Source organism: Hyla sarda, chromosome 6 (genome assembly GCF_029499605.1).
Source record: "Hyla sarda isolate aHylSar1 chromosome 6, aHylSar1.hap1, whole genome shotgun sequence".
NCBI lineage: Eukaryota > Metazoa > Chordata > Amphibia > Anura > Hylidae > Hyla > Hyla sarda.
The window spans coordinates 262,736,117-262,759,200 of NC_079194.1; the positions used below are offsets into that span (position 1 = coordinate 262,736,117).

Sequence of the window (23,084 nt, forward strand, 5' to 3'; positions counted from 1 at the left end):
CCGTTGGTCCTGTGACAGTGTGCTACTCCGCCTCCACATCCTCCACTGTGTCTTAAGCCTCCACTGCCCGGACAAGTCTCAGTGGCCCTTCAGCATACCATGTGTGCAGGTCATGGCGGTGTCACGCTGTTCTTCACATGGTTTGCCTTGGCGAGAAGTCTTGGAAACAATGGCCGATTAGGGCAATGGAGACGTTGCGCCTAAATCTCACGGCCACATGAGCCCTGTGGGGGCTTGTTGGATTTGGTCCTTCGTACCCACACGCTGGGGCCCGGGACACGCAAAGGTTGTTTTAAATTTCAAATAAAAAAATGATGGCGCTGCTGGGCCTGGGTCTGGGAATTTCAAATTTTCTCTTAGGTAGCACCCGCTATCCAAAATCTTTTTCAAAAATTTCTAAAATTGTGGTGTTTTTTGGGGGGGGATTGTGAAGCCCTGCTGTGTACTCGTGCATCAGCCAACTCCAGGCTGTGTCATTCAGGCAATATATGGTTTACTCATGCTTCAGCGTCATCCAAGCTGTGTCATTCAGCCACTATATGCTGTCCTCATGCTGCCAACACCTCCACACTGTGCCATTCAGCCACTATATGGTGTCCTCATGCTGCCAACACCTCCACGCTGTGTCATTCAGCCACTATATGGTCTCATGCTGCCAACACCTCCACACTGTGCCATTCAGCCACTATATGGTGTCCTCATGCTGCCAACACCTCCACGCTGTGCCATTCAGCCACTATATGGTCTCATGCTGCCAACATCTCCACACTGTGCCACTCAGCCACTATATGGTGTCCTCATACTGCCAACACCTCCACACTGTGCCATTCAGCTACTTAATGGTCTCCTCATGCTGCCAACACCTCCACGCTATGTCATTCAGTCACTATATGGTCTCCTGACACTGATGCCACCACCAGGCTCTGTAATTGTGCTGCTGTGCCGCAGTGACTCTAAAAGCGATGCCGGTAATCTGCATGTTATTCTGAATAACAGTATTATTTCACTACCCCAGCACACTCCATATGCGTTTTAGAACACAGCAAAGTTTTCTATACCCATATAGAGGCTGTATGTAGGCTAGAAATAGCCTTTTTTAATATAGATTCACCGCGAAAAAATTCGGATCGAAACAAACTTTTTCGGAAAATTGACGAATCGAATTTTTGAAAAGTTCGCACATCTCTAGTTATGATGTGTAAAATGAAATGGATGGTAAAATACAGCGAGATAAGATAAACTCCCCAGTACAGGTCACCTGTCTAACCCAGAAAGAAGTACAGTGCCGCCTACAAAAAAATCACTGTTCCCTAGGACTGGTGCACAGAAAATGTGTGACATGATACGTCCGGCACTCCAGTGTGTGAATAAAAGCTTATCTTTATTGAATCTTTGCACAGAAATCACATACAGTAGGAATGTCTGGCGCGTTTCGCACCAGCCGGTGCTTAATCGTAGACTGCCCAACATTACAAAACATGCTATAAAAATACCTTGGTATTGAGTCAAGTGACTCACTACGTCATAAGTTAAAACACAGGAACTTAGGAAAACCCAGAATTGAAAATCTTGACAACTCTTTATGTCATTGTTCACACCTGCTCTTCCAGCATCTATTGAAAATAATTCCAAATTTTATATATATTATATGATGGTAACACGGCATCAATGGGGTCTAAATTATGACAATTTACCAATATTGTTCCCCAAGGCACTCCATAAGGGATCCTATCCCAGCCACTATGGGTCTGAGGGGAGGTGGAAAAAAAACCTTGTTGACCTTGGGGAGTGAGTGGAACACGGGAATGATGGGGTTAGGTAACATAGTAACATAGTTCATGAGGTTGAAAAAAGACCAAAGTCCATCAAGTTCAACCTATATCCCTACTGAGTCCCTACTGAGTTGATCCAGAGGAAGGCAAAAAACCCTCATACTAGAGATAAAAATTCCTTCCTGACTCCAAATATGGCAGTCAGAATAAATCCCTGGATCAACGTTCTGTCCCTATAAATCTAGTATACATAACCAGCGATGTTATTACTCTCCAAAAATGCATCCAGACCCATTTTGAACTCTACAGAGTTCACCATGACCACCTCCTCCAGGAGAGAATTCCACAGTTTCACTGCTCTTACAGTAAAGAACCCCCGTCTGTGCTGGTGTAGAAACCTTCTTTTCTCTAGACGTAGAGGATGCCCCCTTGTTATTGATACAGTCCTGGGTATAAATAGATCATGGGAGAGATCTCTGTACTGTCCCCTGATATATTTATACATAGTTATTAGGTCGCCCCTAAGCCTTCATTTTTCTAAACTAAATAACCCTAATTCTGATAATCTTTCTGTGTACTGTAGTCCTCCCATTCTCCGTATTACCCTGGTTGCCTGTCTTTGAACCCTTTCCAGCTCCACTATATCTTTCTTGTACACTGGTGCCCAGTACTTTACACAGTATTCTATGTGTGGTCTGACTAGTGATTTGTACAGCGGTATAATTATTTCCTTGTCGTGGGCATCTATGCCCCTATTGATGCACCCCATGATTTCACGAGCCTTGGCAGCAGCTGCTCGACACTGGTCACTACAGCTAAATTTACTGTTAACTAAGACTCCTAAGTCCTTTTCTATGTCAGTCGTCCCAAGTGTTCTCCCATTTAATACATAATCCCAGCCCGGATTTTTCCTCCCCATGTGCATTACCTTACATTTATCAGTGGTAAACCTCATTTGCCACTTCCCAGCCCAAACCTCTAACCTATCCAGATCCAGTTGTAACAAGTGGTATTGTGTTTACCACTTTATAGAGTAAACAAATGCTCCTCAAATTTTTTGTCTATGGCACAAAGTGCCACTCCTCTCAGTACTTTTTTTAAACTATGCTGAAAGGTCTTAGTTGGGTCTCCCCTTAACCCCTTAACGATGCAGGACGTATATTTACGTCCTGCGCCGGCTCCCGCGATATGAAGCGGGATCGCGCCGCGTGTGGCTAATACCACACATCGCCGATCGCGGCGATGTGCGGTATTAACCCTTTAGAAGCGGCGGTCAAAGCTGACCGCCGCTTCTAAAGTGAAAGTGAAAGTGACCCGGCTGCTCAGTCAGGCTGTTCGGGACCGCCGTGGTGAAATCGCGGCGTCCCGAACAGCTGACAGGACACCGGGAGGGCCCTTACCTGCCTCCTCGGTGTCCGATCGGCGAATGACTGCTCCGTGCCTGAGATCCAGGCAGGAGCAGTCAAGCGCCGATAACACTGATCACAGGCGTGTTAATACACGCCTGTGATCTGTGTAAAAGATCAGTGTGTGCAGTGTTATAGGTCCCTGTGGGACCTATAACACTGCAGAAAAATTTAAAAAAAAAAGTGTTAATAAAGGTCATTTAACCCCTTCCCTAATAAAAGTTTGAATCACCCCCCTTTTCCCATAAAATTTTTTTTAAATAAACATATGTGGTATCGCCGCGTGCGTAAATGTCCGAACTATAAAAAATATATCATTAATTAAACCGCACGGTCAATGGCATACGTGCAAAAAAATTCCAAAGTCAAAAAAAAGCGCATTTTTGGTCACTTTTTATACCATTAAAAAATGAATAAAAAGTGATCAAAAAGTCCGATCAAAACAAAAATCATACCAATAAAAACTTCAGATCATGGCGCAAAAATTGAGCCCTCATACTGCCCTGTACGTGGAAAAATAAAAAAGTTATAGGGGTCAGAAGAGGACATTTTTATACGTATACATTTTCCTGCATGTAGTTATGATTATTTCCAGAAGTGCGACAAAATCAAACCTCCTATATAAGTAGGGTATCATTTTAACCGTATGGACCTACAGAATAATAAGGTGTAATTTTTACCGAAATATGCACTGCGTAGAAACGGAAGCCCCCAAAAGTTACAAAATTGCGTTTTTTCTTCGATTTTGTCGCACAATGATTTTTTTTTCCTTTTCGCCGTGCATTTTTGGGTAAAATGACTAATGTCACTGCAAAGTAGAATTGGCGACGCAAAAAATAAGCCATAATATGAATTTTTAGGTGGAAAATTGAAAGGGTTATGATTTTTATAAGGTAAGGAGGAAAAAACGAAAGTGCAAAAATGGAAAAACCCTGAGTCCTTAAGGGGTTAATTTCCTGTATGCAGTTTCATCTGCCAATATCTCTGTTAAATTTATTATATAATCCTGAATCCAACACAATGATATTCCCCCCCCTTATTTGCATTGCGTATTGTAATGTAATCATTATCACACAATTCTTTGAATGCAATTTTGTTCTAATTTTGATGATCAAAATACTGTTCTGCATTTATCAAGACTCCAGAATGAAGGGGAAGAGGTGTGTGATGATTTACATATACCGTACCACTCCACCAACACTGGTTTCTATGCCGTGGCCTCCCATTCGGAGGATCTGGATAGATTCCAAGAGTTGGTGGAGAGGGATTTAATTAAAGAGGTTATCCAGGGAAAAAACTTTTTTTTATATATATAAACTGGCTCCAGAAAGTTAAACAGATTTGTAAATGAAAATTAATAAAAACCTATAGCTTATGCCTCTAGGACCTCACCAATGGTGCATAATGGTGTGGACAAAGATAGATGTAACAGCGTTTATTCAAAAATAGCTTTTAATTCAGATATAAAATGTAATATATATATAAATAAAATAGTAGCAAAATATCACATTACACTGGCATTAATCTAATGAAAATCTCACTGGGCCCTAGTGAGGTATCAAAAAATGTGTGAATTAATATTTAAATAAGTCCATGAATCTGCAGATAAAAAAATATAAAAATAAAAATACCAATAAAAAAATAATTCCGTAAAAAACGTATGGATTTGTGACAAAATGATTGTAACATAAAGTCAATGAAAAAATGTATAAAAAAAGTTGATGAATGAATGATACGGAGTATCTCTCACCACTGCTTCTGTCTTGATCTGTTGTAGTAGATGGGTCGCAGCCTTATATTCCTCATGTGCCCCAATGAGTGGAAGGGGGGCACAGATTGATAGATCTCCCTTAGCAGCCCCGTTGGCAAGGGGGCGCAAATAGATGTTGCGTATCGTGAGCTCCGATGGCAGGGGAGCAAGCGGCAGTTGCAGCGCTCGGGACCTCGTTCGCTTACCGACTTAGCACAGACGGCACTAGTCTGGCACTCTGGCAGGAGTGTCAGTCGGCTCGGGTGCGACAACGGGTCTGCTGGTTATGGTATTCCGGGAGCAATGGAAGGTCTGGGATTGGCGTCCCACGTGGAGGCAGAAGATGAGGCTATGAGATGCAATGGATGGTAAGGTTACAGCCAGGCAGGGCGGAGTAGAACAGGTTTAACTCCTCTGTTGCCGAGGTATTTGCATATGGACGCTGATGATAACTGTGTGAATAGTGCCAGATTTCCAAACGTGGCTGCAACCTTACCATCCATTGCATCTCATAGCCTCATCTTCTGCCTCCACGTGGGACGCCAATCCCAGACCTTCCATTGCTCCCGGAATACCATCACCAGCAGACCCGTTGTCGCACCCGAGCCGACTGACACTCCTGCCGGAGTGCCAGACTAGTGCCGTCTGTGCTAAGCCGGTAAGCGAACGAGGTCCCGAGCGCTGCAACTGCCGCTTGCTCCCCTGCCATCGGAGCTCACGATACGCAACATCTATTTGCGCCCCCTTGCCAACGGGGCTGCTAAGGGAGATCTATCAATCTGTGCCCCCCTTCCACTCATTGGGGCTCATGAGGAATATAAGGCTGCGACCCATCTACTACAACAGATCAAGACAGAAGCAGTGGTGAGAGATACTCTGTATCATTCATTCATCAACTTTTTTATACATTTTTTCATTGACTTTATGTTACAATCATTTTGTCACAAATCCATACGTTTTTTACGGAATTATTTTTTTATTGGTATTTTTATTTTTATATTTTTTTTATCTGCAGATTCATGGACTTATTTAAATATTAATTCACACATTTTTTGATACCTCACTAGGGCCCAGTGAGATTTTCATTAGATTAATGCCAGTGTAATGTGATATTTTGCTACTATTTTATTTATATATATATTACATTTTATATCTGAATTAAAAGCAATTTTTGAATAAACGCTGTTACATCTATCTTTGTCCACACCATTATGCACCATTGGTGAGGTCCTAGAGGCATAAGCTATAGGTTTTTATTAATTTACATTAGTTGCCTTAGCTTTAGCTGCCTCGGTCCTTCTGTTGTGAGCTGCACCTTATTTTTTAGATTTGTAAATGACTTCTATTAAAAAATCTTAATCCTTTCAGTACTTATGAGCTTCTGAAGTTAAGGTTGTTCTTTTCTGTCTAAGTCCTCTCTGATGACACCTGTCTCGGGAAACGCCCAGTTTAGAAGCAAATCCCCATAGCAAACCTCTTCTAAACTGGGCGGTTCCCGAGTTATATATTTATATTATATTATATTTTCCTGGAATACCCCTTTAAGTTGCATGAGAAAGTGGCAACTAAAAAATACCTGACAATCTAAATAAAGGGAAAAGGATTGCATTCAAAGAATTGTGTGATAATTATTATATTATAATGAGCAATGCAGACAAGGGGGGGGGGATATCATTATGCTGGATTCGGGATTATATAATAAAATTAACGGAGAGATTTTGGCAGATGAAACTACATACAGGAAATTAAGGCCTTTCAGCATAGTTTAACCCCTTAAAGACATAGCGTTTTTCCGTTGTTGCACTTTTGTTTTTTCCTCCTTACCTTTTAAAAATCTTAACCATTTCAATTTTGCACCTAAAAATCCATATGATAGCTTAATTTTTGCACCACCAATTCTACTTTATTATGACATCAGTCATTTTACCCAAACTTCTATGGCGTCAATTGTGTCAAAATTGAAGAAAAAACACAGTTTTGTAACTTTTGGAGGCTTCCGTTTCTACGCAGCAAATTTTTCGGTAAAAATTACACCTTACTTTTATTCTCATACAATTAAAATGATACCCTATTTTAGGTTTGATTTTGTCTTCTGGAAAAAATCATAACTACATACACAAAAATGAATAAGTTTTCTGACCCCTACAAGTTTTCTTATTTTTCCGCGTACGGAGCAGTATGAGGGCTAATTTTTGCGTAATTTTATTGGTACCATTTTTGTTTTGATCAGACTTTTTGATCGCTTTTTATTCAGTTTTTATGGTATAAAAAGTGATCAAAAATAAGCTATTTGGGATTTTGGAATTTTTTTGCACATACGCCATTGACCGTGTGGTTTAATTAACAATATATTTTTTACAGTTCAGACATTTATGCATGTCGTGATACCACATGTTTATTTTTATTTACACAGTTTTTTTTTTTTAAATGGGAAAAGGTGGATGATTCAAACTTATTAGGGGAGGGGTTAAATCATCTTTATTTACTTTTTTTTTTTACTTTTTCTTTGCAATGTTATAGCCCCCATAGGGGACTATAACATGCATTATACAGATTGCAGGCACTGATCAATGCATTGCCATAGCATGGCATTGATCAGTGTTATCGCTGCTTGACTGCTCCTGCCTGGATCTCAGGCACGAAGTAAGGGACCCTCCTCGTGCATCCTAGCTGATCGGGATACCTGACAGAGCTGCTGGGAAGCTTTCACTTTAGACGCGGCGATCAACTTTGATCGCCGCATCTAAAGAGTTAATGTCAGACATCTGCCTGAACGGCGATGTCCGGCATTAGCCACGGGTCCTAGCTGCTGATAGCATCCGGGACCGTGCGGGTATGTTGCGAGCTCAGCTCCTAAGCTTGCTTCATAATCCTGCCATGCCACAGCGCCGTTTATAAATGGCATTTTGTAGCAAGGGGTTAAAAAAAGTACTGAGAGGAGTGGCACTTTGTGTCATAGACAAAATATTCAAGGAACATTTGTTTGTACCTAACCCCATCATTCCCATGTTCCTTTCTCCCCCAAGGTCCACAAGGGGTTTTTTCCTTTCCACCTCCCCTCAGACCCACACTGGCTGGGATAGGGTCCCTTGTGGAGCACCTTGGGGAATGGGTGGATCACTACCTGCATCCCCTTACTAAAATAACTCCAACTTTTCTGTAGGGTACTAAACCTGTGATTAACATTTTGGAGAAGGTTACATGGAGTGAGGATCTGTCATGGGCTACATGTGATATGATAGGGCTCTATCCATCTATACATTGATCCAAAGGATTACAAGCATTGTCTCACCATCTGGACAGTTAGAGTAGTTACTCCCCTGGTCTGAAGGCGTTTATTGTCATCGCTACAGAATTTTTGTTACACCACAATTATTTAGTGTTCAATGGCGATTTCTTCCTTCAGACCAAGGGAGCTTCTATGGGGGCAAAATAATCACCCTCATTCGCAAACATATACATGTTTTTCTTGGAACAACAGTTCATTTTCATTACAGATAATCCCTTCTTTAATAAGATTTATTGGATAGGTAGTTTCATAGACTACCTTCTGATAATATGAAAGGGAAGTGAGGCATGTTTTACTGAATTTGTGAATTATGTTGGTAATAACGACCTCAATCTTGGTTTCACTTCACGATATAGCAAAACTTCAATAGATTTTTTGGGTGTCACACTGTATAATAAAGGAACCAAGATTGCGGCCGCTCCATACCGTAAAGAAACGGCTACTAACTCTACACTTATGGCATCTTCATGCCATCCAAGACACGTGACTTCCAACATACCATTTGGTGAGATGTGCAGGACAGTACAGATGAGGAGCAATGTACTCAAGCTATAAAAGAACTCACTAGCAGACTAAAATAAAGGGGTTATGCATTGGAGGTGTTATCAGAATCTTGTAGTAGGGTACAAAAAGTGGACAGAAAAGATTTGATAACTTATTCTAAATGACAACAGAGGGGGAAGGTTCTCAGGTTAATAACAAGGATAAGAAGGCATTTGTTGTTACTCCATACAGTACACAATTTGGACAAATCAGAGGTATTATTCAAAAATATACCCCTGTTTTAGAAAGAGATCCCATTTTGAAGGAAATGGTTGCCAATGGAATAGCTATCATGTCCAAACGAGGCCTTACATTGGGCTCTACCTTATCCCCCAGCTTATTCACTAGTTCAACAGAAAATCAGGGTAAAAACAATGAGGGGCATTTACTAAGGGGTTTAGTAATTTTTTTCTGACTATTTTTGGCGCTAAATTGTCGCAATTGCGTCTACCCTATTTTTCGCGTGACTTTCTCTAGCAAGAGCTAGAAAGTCACATTTTTTTTCCCCGCTTGATTTACGCTAGTTTGCATTTTTGACTTGCAGTGGTCAGGTATTTATTAACTGCGACAGTTGCAGCTGCACAATAAACAGTTGCAACGGCCGTAAATATTGACTAAATTTACTCCAGCTCCAACATGGAGCAGGAAAAGCTACTGCCGCCCGGGCTCCGACATACTTTCTCCCCGCTTTGGCTGTCCAGGCATGCTGGGAGTTGTAGTTTTGCAACATCTGGAGGCACCCTGGTTGGGAAACACTGTTTTAGGCCAGTGTTTCCCAACCAGGGTGCCTCCAGATGTTGCAAGACTACAACTCCCAGCATTTAAATATTTAAAAAAAAACACATAGGGTCCCCCCTATTTTTATTCTCAGCCAAATACCAACCAAACAGTAACAGCCTGACGTTACCAGGGTGGGCGAGGACCATTGTTACTGGCCCTCCCCAGCCTAAATAACACCAGCCTGTTACCGCCTAGGCCCAGGAGCGCCATTTTTGATGCTCCGGGCCTGTTGGGAGTGGCCCTTCCCGACACCCCTGTGGCGTTGGGTACCGGGGTAATAATTGGGGGTTAGCGCTAGCTGTTTTTGTGGCTAACGCTAAGCCCGGCTTAGTAATGGACTCCATCTGTAAGACAGCTTCCACTACTAAGCCTGTCCAGTAAAGTAAAAAAAAAAACACAACAGGTTTAAAAAAATTTTTTATTACAAACAACGCTCCTCCACAAGCCCTCATTAACCATTTTATTAACATCAAGCAAAGAAAAACACTGGTCGTTGAAGTAGTCCACCGAATCTGAAGGAGTCCACGGGATACAAGGATCTGTAGAAGAAGTAGCAAAAAAAAAAAAAAAAAGGTGTTAAAAAAATTTTACAAACTACATTTTACAAACACACACACACACACACACACACTAAACGCCGTTTACCACTATTCTGAGCCATGACTACAATTTAGTTATTTAATTATTTAGATGTGGTGAAAAAGGTAAAAAAAAAAACTCAAAAACAAAAGATCCAGAAGGAAACCAAGCAGCCAAACCTATTCAGACAGCAGGAAAAAGGAACAGACTATTTTTTCTACTACATGAAGTAAATTTACCACTTTTGCCTACGTGTACCAAATTTATTAACGCCGTGCAACAATTTAGTAAATTTGTCGCACATAGTAAAAAATGAAGTAGAAAAAAACAGGGTAAAAACCAGACTACATAGTAAAAGATTAGTAAATGCCCCTCAATGAGCAAAATTGGCTAAAGGCAGTGGGTAATTGGAAATGTGGCCATACCAGGTGTATAACTTGCAGCCACATGGAACTTAGAGACAATATAACCTCTAGCTATACACATAAAAGTTATCCTATACATGAATATATAAATTGTAACACAACTGCACTTGTATATTTAGCCACTTGTGTAGATTGTGGGAAACAGTGCGTTGGATGTACAATGAATTCATTGAAGACCCGTGTTTGAAGACATATTGCGGATGCTAGGGGCAACAGAGTAGGTATCTCTATGCTAGCCAAACACTTTAGAGACTTGCATGCAGGGGACACAAGGACACTCAGGGTGTCCGGCATCGAGAGAGTGAGATTGGGATCTAGAGGAGAGGATTTAAGAAGGAAACTTTATAAGGCTGGGTTCAGACATTTGTAACTACGGTTCCCGTATACGGCTGGGAGGAGGGGGGCGGGGCTTAATCGCGACGCCCGCACTCAGCCGTATTCGGGAACCGTATTTAATGAATGTCTATGAGCCGACCTGAGTGAACCGCAGCCTCCGGTCGGCTGCTTTTTCGGCCGTATGCGGTTTCCCGACCGCAGGCAAAAACGTGGTCGACCACCCCTCCTCCCAGCCGTATACGGGAACCGTAGTTACAAATCGTAGTGTGAACCCAGCCTAACATAGAAACTTATTGGATGTTGCTCCTGGAATTGAGATTCCCACAGGGCCTCAACAGAAGATTAGATGTGATCATGACATGTACCTAATGAGCGATAATAATTAATCTAATATTTAACATTAGTTTGGATAGGATATCTGACAGAGAACAAATAAAACAAAAAATAGACTGCTTGAGGGGTATATAGATATTTATTATATGTGGTTACAGTTTATGCATTGGGCAGAAATATATCTAGAGTCTGTGCATGTATTATCTTGTATTCTACCTGTTGGTTCACGGGAAGATGGGAGACTAACAATTATCCATTTATTTATATCCCTTCTTTACAAAACATGAAGAATGGTGATTGATTCTACCAAATTATTAATATTGGTGAATTGTCATAATTTAGAACCCATTCATTCCGTGTTACCATCATAGAAACAATTTAATTTGCACCGCAACATTTGTAATTATGTTCAATAGATGCTGGAAGAGCAAGATGCTTATATAACACAGGTGTGAACAATGACATAAAAAGAGTTGTCAAGATTTTCAATTCTGGGTTTTCCTAAGTTCTTGTGTTTTAACTTATGACGTAGTGAGTCCCATGACTCCATACCAAGGTATTTTAATAGCATGTTTTGTAATGTTGGGCAGTCTACGATTAGGCACCATCTGGTGCGAAAAGCGTCAGAAATTCCTACTGTATGTGATTTCTGTGCAAAGATTCAATAAAGACAAGCTTTTATGCCCGCACTGGAGTGCCGGACATATCCTTTTGCTTACTGCTGAGAAGCCGAGGGGCGGCACCAGCGAGTCCGTAGCACAGTTGTGGTGGACATTACACAGAACGGGTAAGCGGACTGAGCACATATGCTTTGAACCATAGAAAATGTATTGCCAATATATAAAAAAGTGACCTCAGGAATTATAGGCCTGTTTGTATGTAAATTGTTTGAGGTTTTTTTGAGAGATGCTATTTTGGAATATCTTGATAAAAAAATAAATGTATGACTCGGTCCTGTCAAACTTCGGTCCTGTCAGCTTTAGTGAAGAGGTGAGCTCCAGACTGGACCAGGGGGAATCGCTTAACTGGCGTATATCTTGATTTTTCCATAGCAGGTGCCACATAAACGGTTGATGCATAAAATGAGAAGGTTTGGGCTGGGGGAGAATGTATGTAAGGCTGGGTTCACACTACGGTTTGTCATTACGGTTCCCGTATACGGCTGGGAGGAGGGGTGGGCGGGGCTTAATCGCGGCACCCGCACTCAGCCGTATAGGGAACCGTAGTTAATGTATTTCTATGAGCTGACCGGAGTGAACCGCAGCCTCCGGTCGGCTGCTTTTTCGGCCGTATGCGGTTTCCCGACCGCAAGCAAAAACATGGTCGACCACGTTTTTGCTTGCGGTCGGGAAACCGCATACGGCCGAAAAAGCAGCCGACCGGAGGCTGTGGTTCACTCCGGTCGGCTCATAGAAATACATTAACTACGGTTCCCTTTACGGCTGAGTGCGGGTGCTGCGATTAAGCCCCACCCACCCCTCCTCCCAGCCGTATACGGGAACTGTAATGACAAACCGTAGTGTGAACCCAGCCTAAGTGGGTAAGTAACTGTCTCAATGATAGGAAACAGAGGGTGGTTATTAATAGTACTTATTCTGATTGGGTGACTGTTACTAGTGGAGTACCACAGGGGTCAGTTTTGGGTTCTATTCTATTTAATGTTTTAATTCATGACACTGTCAAGGGATTATATAGTAAAGTAAAAATCTTTGCAGAACATACTAAAGTGGTTAACACGAGAGGACAGTGCACTGTTACAAATGGATCTGCATAGGTTGGAGGTTTGGACTGAGAAGTGGCAGATAAGGTTCAACACTGATAAATGTAAGGTAATGCACATTGGGAGCAAAAATCTGGGCTGGGATTATTTATTAAATGGGAGAACACTTGGGAAGACTGAGATGGAAAAGGACTTAGGAGTCTTAGTTAACAGTAAATTTAGCTGTAGTGACCAGTGTCGGGCAGCTGCTGCCAAGGCAAATAAAATCATGGGGTGCATCAATAGGGGCATAAATGCCCATGATGAGGAAATAATTTTATCACTAGTCAGACCACATATAGAATACTGTGTACAGTACTGGTCATCAATATACAAGAAAGATGTAGTGGAGCTGGAGAGGGTTAAAAGATGGACAACCCGAGTAATAAGGGAAATGGGATCAGAATTAGGGTTATTTAGTTTAGAAAAAAAGAAGGCTTAGGGGCGACCTAATAACTATGTATAAATATATCAGGGGACAGTACAGAGATCTCTCCCATGACTATCTATTTATAGTCCTATATATTTATACTCTAAACTTTTAGGATGCCCCCTTGTTATAGATACAGTTCTGAGGAAAGAAGGTTTCTACACCAGCACAGACGGGGATTCTTTACTGTAAGAGCAGTGACACTGGAATTATTTTCCTGAAGAGGTGGTCATGGTGAACTCGGTAAAAGAGTTCAAAAGGGGCCTGGATGCATTTCTGGAGAGTAATAACATTACAGGTAATGGATTCTAGATTTCTAGGATTCTAGCAGTAAGTGTCCCAGCAGCCATTTTTCAACACAGCACAAGGATACATTTTACATGTGGAATTGTTAGCAGCCTGCGTGGCCAAATATGCTACCATGGCCTGCAACATCTCCTGATTTGTATCCCATCATCCACATCTGGGACATCATTGATCAGCAGTTACTGGGGGAGCTGTCAGGAGTGGATCTCTATATGTGCGTTCCCAAGTGTTTTCAACGTGGCAGAACCTTCTTCAGACAAACATTAAAGATATACTACTAGAATTGTTTTTTTTTATTATTATTATTATTGAGTTCAGCATAGGCTATTAGAGATTATGTAGAGATTTTTATGTATATCTTGTGCTTAGCTGTTGAAGCTAATGTGGTAGGCAAGGGATAGGTCACATTTTGAATGCAAATCCTTCATAGAAATGGTTCTCTAATGCTGCCTACATGAATCCTTTAGCTGTGTGGAGAGGTAGAGTGTGGCGTTTGATCTCTGTACATGGTTATCGAATCAGGCTGCTAGTCCTGGAGTTTACCCAGGTGAACTCATTACTCATAAGTGAGTTGAGGTCAGTTCACATTATGTGCAGTTTTAGGGTACATTTAAAAGGGCGAATCTTCTGCAAGTTTCTCCACTGCAGGTTTTAGTCGTGGTGGATTGTCAGCAGTGGATAATCTCAGCAGTTAGCTTTAAAGTGTGGCTAAAATCTGCGGCAGAAAACTTGCGAGAAAAGATCTGCCCATGTGAACAGTACCCTAAGGGTAGGGTCACACATGTCTTATTTTGCTGCATAGTTGCTTCTGCGTACTTTCCTTAATTTTTTTTTTGGAACATATTGTACTTATCTTTGTGGTAAATCTTTATTAACACATGCAGCAATTTTTGGGAAAAACTAAAATATTGTGAAAAATTCAGGCTTTTTTAATTTTTTATTGCATTCACTGTGCAGTAAAAATTATGTTATCTTTAATCTGTTGGGTTGGTAGGATTATGGTGATAATACAAATGTGTTGTACAGCTCACCCCCAATGTTCCCTTGCACGGGTCCGCACTTGGCTCGGTGCTAGTAGGATCGTAAGAGAAGTAAAAGATGATCCAGCACTGGGTAAAAGTTGCAGCTTTATTAGGATTCGAATCCAACATACAAACTTGACACGATAAAACCGACACCCTCCCTCGAAACGCGTATGACGAGGGAGGGTGTCGGTTTTATCGTGTGAAGTTTGTATGTTGGATTCGAATCCTAATAAAGCTGCAAATTTTACCCAGTGCTGGATCATCTTTTGCTTCTCTTATGATTATGGTGATACCCAATTTTTCTAGCTTTTTATGTTCTTTTTCTTTTCACAACAAAATCCTTTTTTTCCCTTTTGTGTTTCCATGTTCTGACCATGTTCCATAATTTTTTTTTTTTTCGCCCAACGCCATTGTGTAAGGGCTTATTTTCTGCAGGACAAGCTGTACTTTTTTCTTTTACCAGTTCTGGATGCTACCTTTTGAGCCTTTTTTTTATTTTACATTTTGGACCAAAATTAGCGATTCCTGCAGGTTAAAACATTGAAGGGGTACTCCGCTGGAAAACATTTTTTTTTTAATCAACTGGTGTCAGAAAGTTAAACAGATTTGTAAATTACTTCTATTTAAAAATTGTAATATTTCCAGTACTTATCAGCTGCTGTATACTCCACAGGAAGTTATTTTCTTTTTGAATTTCCTTGCTGTCTGACCACAGTGCTCTCTGCTCTCCTACCCTGCTCTGGACAGGTTTTGACATGGACAGAGGTGTAAGCAGAGAGTACTTGTGGTCAGACAAATTCAAACAAATTCAAAAAGAAAAGAACATCCTCTGTAGTATACAGCAGCTGATTTTTTAATAGAAGTAATTTGAAAACCTGTTTAACTTTCTGGCACCAGTTGATTTAAAAGATATTTTTTCTTTCAGTGGAGTACCCCTTTAAATACATGTGGATGTAGGAGGTAGAAAGGACGCTGTGAGTCAGGTCATCACTGGGTGACAGCCGTTGCGCGTGCTCAGACTCGCTTCATCAGGCCCTACTCCCCTTTGTGTGTGTCACCACTTAAGTACTCTCACTTGGTGACTTGCAGAAGTTAAAACATACTTTAAAATCAATCATAATACAAGATAGAACTGATTACATAATCATAAATATGCAATGTTGTACTATAGGAAGATGCTGTAGTCTAATCTTTCAATCAATTCAAGGTTACCTTGTGCGTTGGTCCTGATAATCCAAAGTGCCTCTGCTTGGAGGAGAATTTTTCAAAGATCACACCCCTCTCTCTAAGCCAATCTCCTCCATGTACCAAGTTCATATGTTCAATGAACCTTGGTGATCCCTTCTTGGACCACACGGAATACACATGTTCCCGAAACCTGGTGTAAACTGGTATTTTTGTACTAACAATATAGAACCTTCCACAACTGCAAGCGGTGACATATACCACCCATGGGGTTCTAGATGTAATTAAAGGGGTACTCTGGCCCTAATACATCTTATCCCCTATTCAAAAGATAGGGGATAAGAAGTATCATCACGGGGGTCCCGCCACTGGGGTCCCCCGCAATATGTCATTGTGCATCCACCTGGATAGGGATAGGGCATAAGATGTATTAGGGCCGGAGTACCCCTTTAAATTCTTCACCAAAATCTCTGAACCACCAACTCTCACGTACTGGTTTAAAATAACTGCACCATGAGCACGAACTGCATCTGTGATTCTCTACTGGGCCTGCTCTAGATAACTAGTCTACATTTTTCTTTTTAAAAGAAAAGGTACTTTTGCAAACAAGATCTTTTGTATTTTTTGCATCTTCTAAATGTAACCATAGGTCTATCATGCACCAGTTTGCCCAGATCTGTGTCACTCTTGATGAGGAACCAATTATTTTTCATTGTTTTTCTAATGACATCGACCAATGGACTGAATTTGAAAGAGAATGGCTACGGTATTAGGGGATCATTCTTTTTCTGTCTTTTATACAGGAGGTTTTTTTCTGTCCTGCAAAAATGCCCTATTCAGGGCCTCATCCATTATGATGTCAGGATATCCCCTTAACGGCAGTCTCTCCCTCAGTTCTCCAGCCTGTTACAGAAAACTATCATCCGAACTATTGATGCAACGTAACCGCAAAAATTGGCCATAAGGCACCGCTTTTTTAACATGAACAGGATGATAGCTGGAGAAGTGAAGGAGAGAATTACACGCAGAGGGCTTTCTATAACCCATGCCCATAGACACCCAACCCCCCCCCGCCCTATTTGTGTGTACCATTGATTATCAAACTGAAATGAGTTGTCATTTAGTACGAAGGTAAGGGATTCACAAACGAATTGTATGTTGTCTGTATGCTTATCTGTACAGATCAGAAGCTCCCTAATATACTCAACTCCAATTGATCATTGCTTGTATAAAGCGATTCTATATCTATCGGCGCTAGAAATTTTTTTCTGGCGAAGACAGATTCTGTAAACAATAAAAAAAATTGGTTTGTGCCCTTAACCAACGCTAGTACCTCCTGCAGAAGGGGTCTCAGGAGCCATTCCAAATATTTGGACAAGGGCTTCGTGATGGATCCCACCCCAGAGAATATAGGCCTCCCAGTGGGAGAGGTCAAGGTATTGTATAGGGTTGTAGTGCCAACTGCTGTGTCTACGTGACTGCATTAAGGGCTATAAACCATTTTGTAACTTTTGGGCACTTCCGTTTCTACGCAGTGCACTATTTAGTAAGAACTACACTTTATCTTCTGTTGGTCCATACGATTACAACTATACCCAATTTATATAGGTTTTACATTATTTCACTAGTTAAAAAATAAGTGTGCTTAAAATGTACCTTTTCCTATACCTATAACAATTTTTTTATATACGGTGATATATGAGGACTCAATTTTTTGCGCCGGATCTGTTGATCAGCCTTCTTGATAGCTTTTTACATAATTTTTTGATTTTTTGTGATGTTATTAAAAAAAATAAAAAGAAATTTTCAGGTTTGGTATTTTTCTTTATATTTACACCATTCATTGTACGGGATAAATAATGTAATATAATAGTTCAAACAGTTACGCACGCAGTGATGCCAAATATGTTTATGTTTACATACTTTTATATGACTTGATAGGGGTTAAGGTATGTGGGATAAATCTTTTATTAAAATAAAAAAAAACTTACACTTTGTTCCCCTTTGGGGACTTTTTGGAGGAATCCTTAGATGTTGCTTATAGATCAATGTAGTCAATAGAACTGCATTGATCTGTGTGCTTCTGTGAGCCTTCTGGAGCAGGCTCTATCAGTTGCATAGCCACAGCCAGGATGGAAGGAGAAGTAATATTTATATCAGTAAAACAATAAAATGTTATTGATATTATGTCAAATGTTACTGTGACTTTCATACAATTAGGTCTCTGAATCTTCCACTCTATAAATTGTTCCCAGGGTCTACCTCGTCCTAAAAGCGCAGGCGCAGCTGCTCAGATGGCCGGAAACAAGAGCTTCAGGGAAATCTTATTTAATTTATTAAGATGGAAAAGTAAAGACAAAAACGAATCAGAGAGTGAGAAAAATTAAACTTTCTCCATGGAAAAAAAGGTAAGACTTCTGAATTTGCCAGTTAAAGTCATCATCAGTAGTAAGAAAAAGGATTGGATTTTTACAGTTTATATATTCATAATGCAGTTTTGATATACAGGCAGAAAGAATTTGAGGGCAACATCTAAGCTGCAGTGAACTACCTAGATATCACATTGGGCAGGAATATGTGCTGTCATGCGGTAATAACTCAATTATGAATTATGGCCATAAAATTATGAATTATGAAAAAAAATTAATTATGACATTTTTTAAAAATTATCAAAATTATGACCTGGTGAATTGTAGACAAGCCTAATCGATACAATTCACATCTGAGTCTATTTCCTTAGATATCAATAAGTTATTTTATGACAGGATGACAGTAATGCTAAGGATGTAGTTTTGCAATATACAATAATACACAGGTATTATAATGCAGATTTTTTTGTTATAAGGTTATAAACATAAATGAGTAACAAACACAATGATATATGCAAATGAATATCAATTAGATAAATGATTCATCATTATGGGGGAGATTTATCAAGAAATGTCTGTTAGATCAAATTTCCACCATTTTTTTGGTCTATACTTGCACCTTATTCATCAATAATGCGCAGCGTAATGATGAATAAGGTGCAGCTCTCCTTTAGTGGGAAAAGTTGTCTATCATACACCTTTTCTAAAAAAGAGTCAGACCAACAACCAGTGGCCTGTGTTCTAAAACCGTGGTACACGTACCCATAGGGGTACACCACGGGTTGAGTGTTGGTATGCGAAAGCGCCGACAAATATTGGCCATGCACTGGCAACTACTAACTACTAAAAAAATAAGTTAATAAATGTGATTTAACCCCTTCCCTAATAAAAATCAGAATCAACCCCCTTTTCCCATTTATATAAAAAGTGTGTAAATAAAAATAAACATGTCGTATCGCCACGTGCGTAAATGTCCAAACCATAACAATATATCTAGGGGACGGGGACACGGGCGCCAGAGCAGAGAGGCAGAGGCTGGGGCAGGAGAAGCACCAGGTGAATGACGGACTGGGGTTTGCATGCGGGCACGTCCTGCGATGTGTGTCCCAGCCCCACTGGTAGCAGGAGGTAACGGGACCATGCGCTCACGACCAGCATGAGCGGCCGGAGTGCATAACATAACAACAACGTTTACTTTACTATATATATGTGTGTGTGTGTGTGTGTGTGTGTGTGTGTGTGTGTGTGTATTATATATATATATATACCATATACTTTATTTTTTTTAAGCTTTTTTCTTACAGTGTTAAACCAAAATGGCTCAAGATTTTGGCAGTTTAAACCTGTAAAAACCCAGCAAATCAAAATTGTTGCATTTTTATTTTTTCCTCCTTTGCTTCAAAGGACATATTCACACGGCCGTAAAAATGCAGAATGACTGCTAGAAAGTATGGGATGAATTCCACACACTTACATAATTCGGCAGCACTAGGGCCACTTCGGAAATGCATCGTCTTAATAGATTAATGCATTTCTGAGCGGAAACATGTAACTCAATTGGACTCTGTCGCAGTGGAATTTCCGAGCGGAAATTATGCTCTTTGATCATGGCCCAAGGGTTCAAATACTTATTTTTCTATCTCCAGAGCTAGTCTCAAGTTTTTGCAGGATCAATTGTACTTTGTAATAACTCCATAAACTGGGCAGTGAAATATTTTTCTTTATTTGTCAAGTCAGTATGATCACTAGAATTCCCAATTATTATAATTTTCCCTATGTACTGGTAAAACTTTATAAAATCAGTATGCCTAAAAATGTCCTATTCTGACCCTACAACTTTTTTATTTTTCTTTATACAAGGATGTATGAGAGGTCTTTTTTGCTCCGCAATTTGTAGTTTTTATTACCATTGTTGTTTTGATGGGTCTTTTTGATCACTTTTTTTTCCCTGATTATATGATGTCGTTAAAAAAAATCTGTATTTTTTCGTGTTTGGTATTTTTATTTTATTTAAGTTTACATGGTTTACCATGCAGAGCCATAAAATGGGAATTATGAGTTACCGATAATTCTGTTTTCTTGAATCATCACATTAGCAACACACGATATTGCCCCCAATGATCCTAAAGGAGCAGGAAGCACAAAGGAGGTTAAAAAGCCCCTCCCCAGACAACCCCTCAGTGTTTACAAATTACATAGAAGCATATATTAGTAAATTTTAGTAGCCGTATTAGTCCAGTGATGCAGATGCAAATCAAAAAATTTTGCAGTATCTTGTAATACCTTTTTTATTGGACTGACCGAATTTTGTATTTTCGGGATTCCTCCCTTTATCAAGTCCAAAGCAACTTAGGGAGGGATTAAAGGGTACTGATGTGATGATTCAAGAAAACAGAATTATCGGTATGTCATAATTCACATTTTCACCTCATTATCACATCAGCCCCACACATGAGACATACCAGATAAAAGATGTCTAGGGAGGGACTACAGCTTGCAGCCCTTTCCGTCCAAAGGCCAAATCTTGAGACGAGGCTACATCCAATTTGTAGTGTAGTGTGAGGGGTAGACCAAGTTGCTGCCCTGCAAATCTGCTCTAATGAGGCATAAGACTTTTCAGCCCAGGAGACTGCCATTGCTCTGGTTGAATGAGCTTTTAGATGTTCTGGAACTTGACTTTCTGATCTTCTATAGGCTTCAGAAATAGTTCAAAAAACACCCATCTAGCAATAGAGGCCCTAAGCTTTCTTCCCTTTGATAGGGCCCTAAAACTGAACAAAATATTTAAATCTTTCCTCCAATCCTTGGTTTGTTGTAAATAAAGAAGAATAGTTCTTCTCACATCTAAGGAATAGAACATTTCTTCTTTTCTAGTTTTTGGAGAATAACAAAAAGTAGGTAGGATGATGTCTTGAGACCTATGAAAGTCTAACACTACTTTTGGTAAGAAAGCTGGATTCAATTTCAGAATAATTCTGTCTTCAAGCACAGTTAGGTAAGGTTCTTCAATCGATAATGCTTGAATTTCACTCACCCTTCTTGCTGTTGTGATGGTGTCAATGATGATGTCAAGAAGACTGCTTTCCAGGTCAGAAATGTTATTGAAGAATCTAGAAGTGGTTCAAAAGGTTCTTTAGTAAGACTAGAAAGGACTAAATTTAGATCCCAAGGTGGTGAGAGGTTAGTTATTCTGGGTTTCAATCTTGCCACAGCATTAAATAATCTTTTCATCCATTTATGGTCTTCAATACCTGTGTCAATAAAGCAACCCAGGGCTGCTGTTTGTACTTTTAATCTCTTCAGGATGCCGGGCGTATGCATATGCCCTGCATCCCGAGTCCTTAAGGACGTGGGACATATGTATACGCCTGTGGGAATTCCAGTCCCCACCGCTAGCCGGTTTGGGACCGGACCGGGATGCCTGCTGAAATCATTTAGCAGGCATCCCGGCACATCACCCAGGGGGGTCCTGGGACCCCCCCCCCCCCCCCCATGTTGGCGATCGCAGAAAATCGCATGTCAATTCAGTCATGCGATTTTCTGCTATTCCGGGCTGATCGGGTCTCTGGTGACCCGATCACCCGGAAAATAGGGATGTTCGAAGCTGTCAGCCCCGATCATCCTGAGGGCTAGGAGCGAGGTCGCAGTGCTGCGATCTCCTCCTATCCCCTGCCATTGGTCAGAACTGATTCTGACCAATGGCAGCGCAGGAAAGTGGGTTGCCAACCCCCCATTCTGCCCACCCCTGGATGTCGTGGGGAATGTGGGGAGAAGATGGAGGCCAGTACCTGGAGGAGAAGATGCCTGGGGACCCCCGATTGTCGCTGGAGACTGCAGAGATCCTGGCTCAGGTAGGGAAACTATGGTGGGGGGGGGGGGGGGGGATGAAAGTGAAAGTAAAGTGATCTTTACTGTGGCAACCACTAGGAAGGCCAAACTGCAACTCCCAGCATGCCCAAACAGCCAAAGGCTGTCTGGGCATGCTGGGAGTTGTAGTTTTGCAACATCTGGAGGGTCACAGTTTGGAGACCACTGTTACACTGGTGCCCAAATGGTAGCCCTCCAGATGTTGCCAGGCATGCTGGGAGTTGTAGTTCTGTAACATCTGTCCCTTCATATTTTGCAATTTTCATGACATTTTTGAAAATTGCTGCTCTACTTTGAAGCCCTCTAATTTTTTCAAAAAGCAAAAATATGTCCATTTTATGATGCCTACATAAAGTTAGAAAAATGCTAAATTTTCTAAATTTCCATGACATTTTGGGATTTTTCACCAAAAAAGGATGCAAGTAACACCGAAAATTTACCACCAAAATAAAATAGAATATGTCACGAAAAAACAATTTCAGAATAAGAATTTTCGGTAAAAGCATTTTCGAGTTATTAATTCGTAAAGCGACGGTGGTCAGAATTGCGAAAAGGGCTCAGTCCTTAAGTTGAAAAAGGGCTGCGTCCTTAAGGGGTTAAAGTACTGATGGATAAATCTTTGTCAAGTCCGTCTTGAAGAAAATTGAGGATTTGAGAGATATTAGGGTTCAACGGATCCAGAGGACAGGAACCACACCAAGAGACAAATTTTTTCCATTGCTTCCAATAGATAGCAGAGGTTATAGGTTTCTTGTTTTTTAATACCAATAACTATGTGAGAGACCCTTCTGATTTAGAATTGACCACTCAAATTGCAGATTTGTTAGATCCTTGAAAAACAGCAGGAATTAGAGTGGCGAAAACAGCATCCTCCTGCAGCTCCCGCGGCTGGCTGAGTTCAGTCAGCGGTCAGAGCTGCAGGAGGAAGCC

General features: G+C 40.7%; 1 protein-coding gene and 1 long non-coding RNA gene across 3 annotated transcripts in view; one reads left to right on the forward strand and one right to left on the reverse strand.

Moving 5' to 3' along the window:
• Positions 1-23,084, forward strand: part of BAD (BCL2 associated agonist of cell death) — a 191,264-nt gene that overhangs the window by 132,570 nt on the left and 35,610 nt on the right. For both annotated transcript variants that reach the window (XM_056527165.1, XM_056527164.1), the window contains exon 4: positions 18,174-18,326. In XM_056527165.1, coding sequence (XP_056383140.1) covers positions 18,174-18,305 — 132 coding nt within the window. In that variant the 3' untranslated portion in view covers positions 18,306-18,326. The remainder of the gene's footprint in view (positions 1-18,173; positions 18,327-23,084) is intronic.
• Positions 9,945-23,084, reverse strand: part of LOC130277009 (uncharacterized) — an 85,042-nt gene continuing 71,902 nt past the window's right edge. Inside the window, exon 2 of the long non-coding RNA XR_008845331.1 lies at positions 9,945-10,079. This is a non-coding gene — a long non-coding RNA (uncharacterized LOC130277009). The remainder of the gene's footprint in view (positions 10,080-23,084) is intronic.